Source organism: Aplysia californica, unplaced genomic scaffold (genome assembly GCF_000002075.1).
Source record: "Aplysia californica isolate F4 #8 unplaced genomic scaffold, AplCal3.0 scaffold00320, whole genome shotgun sequence".
Lineage (NCBI taxonomy): Eukaryota > Metazoa > Mollusca > Gastropoda > Aplysiida > Aplysiidae > Aplysia > Aplysia californica.
In genome coordinates, this window is record NW_004797590.1 from 118,791 (window position 1) to 121,144 (window position 2,354).

Consider the following 2,354-nt stretch of genomic DNA (forward strand, 5'->3'; position numbering starts at 1 on the left):
GGGGGGGGGCAAAAAACCGTAAGAGACAACATAGGGCACATCAAAGGGCAGACAACAACAACAACAACCTCATACCTCCAAGGTGGAGAAGTACGTCTTCTTGAAGTGCTCGTCTCCCTTGTAGAGCGTAGACACGTTGCCCGGGGGGAGAGGGAGTCTGCAGGGAGACACAAATATTATGTAAGGCATCAAGGTGAAATCAAACGCTCGTCAAAATAATGAACTCAAAGAAATTGGCATTTTTCTGGCCGCTGGCCAATTTTTTTTTCAAATTTTCTTTTTTTGGCTCAATACCTTTTATATCCATTTAAAAACATGTCTGTGTGAATTTTACTGAAAAACATTGGAAAAAAGGCATAAAAAATTGTCAATTTTCAGTTTCCAAGAACTCTCAAGCTATGGTAATTACCAAACTTTAGCGGCCATTTTCTCGTTAATTCGATCTCTGAAAAGAGGCGACCCTCATCTCCTTCAATCGCAAATATTATTTCAACTTCTATTCAACATAGATGAATATTATTTCCACCAAAAGCAAGGCAAATGAACAGGCTTTAAGAGGATGCAAATAACCCCACATGCCCAAAAAATTGACGAGTGCCTGATTCCACCACGTCACGACACATATGTGTATGGGGGTGAAATAGGTCACAACTAGAGCAAAACCAGGCAATACGCCACCCTGGAATTACAAAGTTCTATCTGCTCAGTACCTAGTTTTGAGAAATTTGACTTTTAAAAAATTTTGAGTTTTGCAGCATGTCAAGATTTTTCGAATGCAATTCATTGAATATCTTGATAATGGCTCTGTGTAATATTACTATCTTGTTTAGTTTTAGTAAGTGTTTTACAGCACTTGCAACACGATTAGGTCATATAAGTGCCGAAGATATGAAGTGTTACAAGAGAGTAACAAACATAAAAAAGAAGGAGGAGAGATAAAGACGATAGTTGTTTGATACGAAAGAAGGAGCAAACCACACCAGAGCACCCGCCAACCACCCACTTACGATCTTGATAGAGCAGATAGAACATTGTAATTTTAAGGTAGCAATTACTGCAGGAGACAAATTTGCCTTTAATTTAGTTTAAGTACATGTTTTACAGCACTTGCAACACAAATAGAAGGTCATTTAAGTACTGAAGATACGAGGTGTCTTTTTTAGTTTTAATATGAGTATCACCGCCATTGGCACACATATAGGTCATATAAATGCCGGAGATTAGAGGTGTTACTAGATAGTAACACAGGAATAAGAAAAGAAAAATATAACAACAATAATGGATGTCTCATAGGACAGAAGGAACAAACCACTCCAGAACAGCCGCAAACCACCCACACTGCGAACACTCTGTACACACAGTACAGTCAAAACTAGTCTGGCATGCACAAAGAGTCACTCACTTCACATAGACCTGACCCAGCTCATTGTCGTCGGTCTCAGTACCGTCTGGTCGCAGAACTTGCACTGTGGGGATGAACAAAGAAGATAACTGAGACATTACAGGCCTCGCAAACAGAATAAGGTCATACGAGCGCCAGAAGATTAGAGGTGTAACAAGAGAGTAACAAACATAAAAAAGAAGAAGGGGAGATAAGGGCGATAGATGTTTGATAGGAAAGAAGAAGCAAACCACACCAGAGCACCCGCCAACCATCCACACTGATACATTAAAAAATAATTTTAAAAAAGCTTTAGTTACAGTTAAATGACACTTGCAACACAAACATGTCATTAAAAAAAAAGAATTTATGTCGGTATTTTTAGGCTCTCATCCACACAAATCAGATCATTTATGAGGCGGGCCTCTGACCATTCCTGACAAGGCTAACCCAGGCTGAAAGAGATACGATATCCCAGCAGAAGAACTGAGGTATTTGATTTTAAAATTTTCCCAACTCTGGATCTGAACTTAAATAGGTCTCCTGTGAGCAACATTAAATCACCTAACCTCTACACCATAGATGCCAGCACAATAGGTCATGTAAGTGTAGAAAATTAGAGGTGTTATTAGAGAGTAGCATACGAAGAACACAAACACACACACACACACCGCCCTCACACATACACACACACCCCTCCCTCACATACACACACACACACCCCTCCCTCACATACATACACACAGACAGACACCCACCATTATATCCCAGCACAGGTTTACCAGTAGTGCCAGGTGCGGGGTACAGATCCATGCCCAAAAACACACACGCACACACACACACACACACACACACATACACACCCACCCCCCTCCCTCACAGACATACACACAGACAGACACCCACCATTATATCCCAGTACAGGTTTGCCAGTAGTGCCCGGGGTACAGATCCATGCCCAGACACACACACA

General features: G+C 41.1%; 1 protein-coding gene across 1 annotated transcript in view; it reads right to left on the reverse strand.

Annotated features, from left to right (window-relative positions):
* Positions 1-2,354, reverse strand: part of LOC101847508 (acyl-CoA synthetase short-chain family member 3, mitochondrial) — a gene marked incomplete in the record, with an annotated part of 24,550 nt that overhangs the window by 4,551 nt on the left and 17,645 nt on the right. Inside the window, 3 exon segments of the mRNA XM_035970784.1 lie at positions 76-157; positions 1,403-1,466; positions 2,288-2,315. Coding sequence (XP_035826677.1) covers positions 76-157; positions 1,403-1,466; positions 2,288-2,315 — 174 coding nt within the window.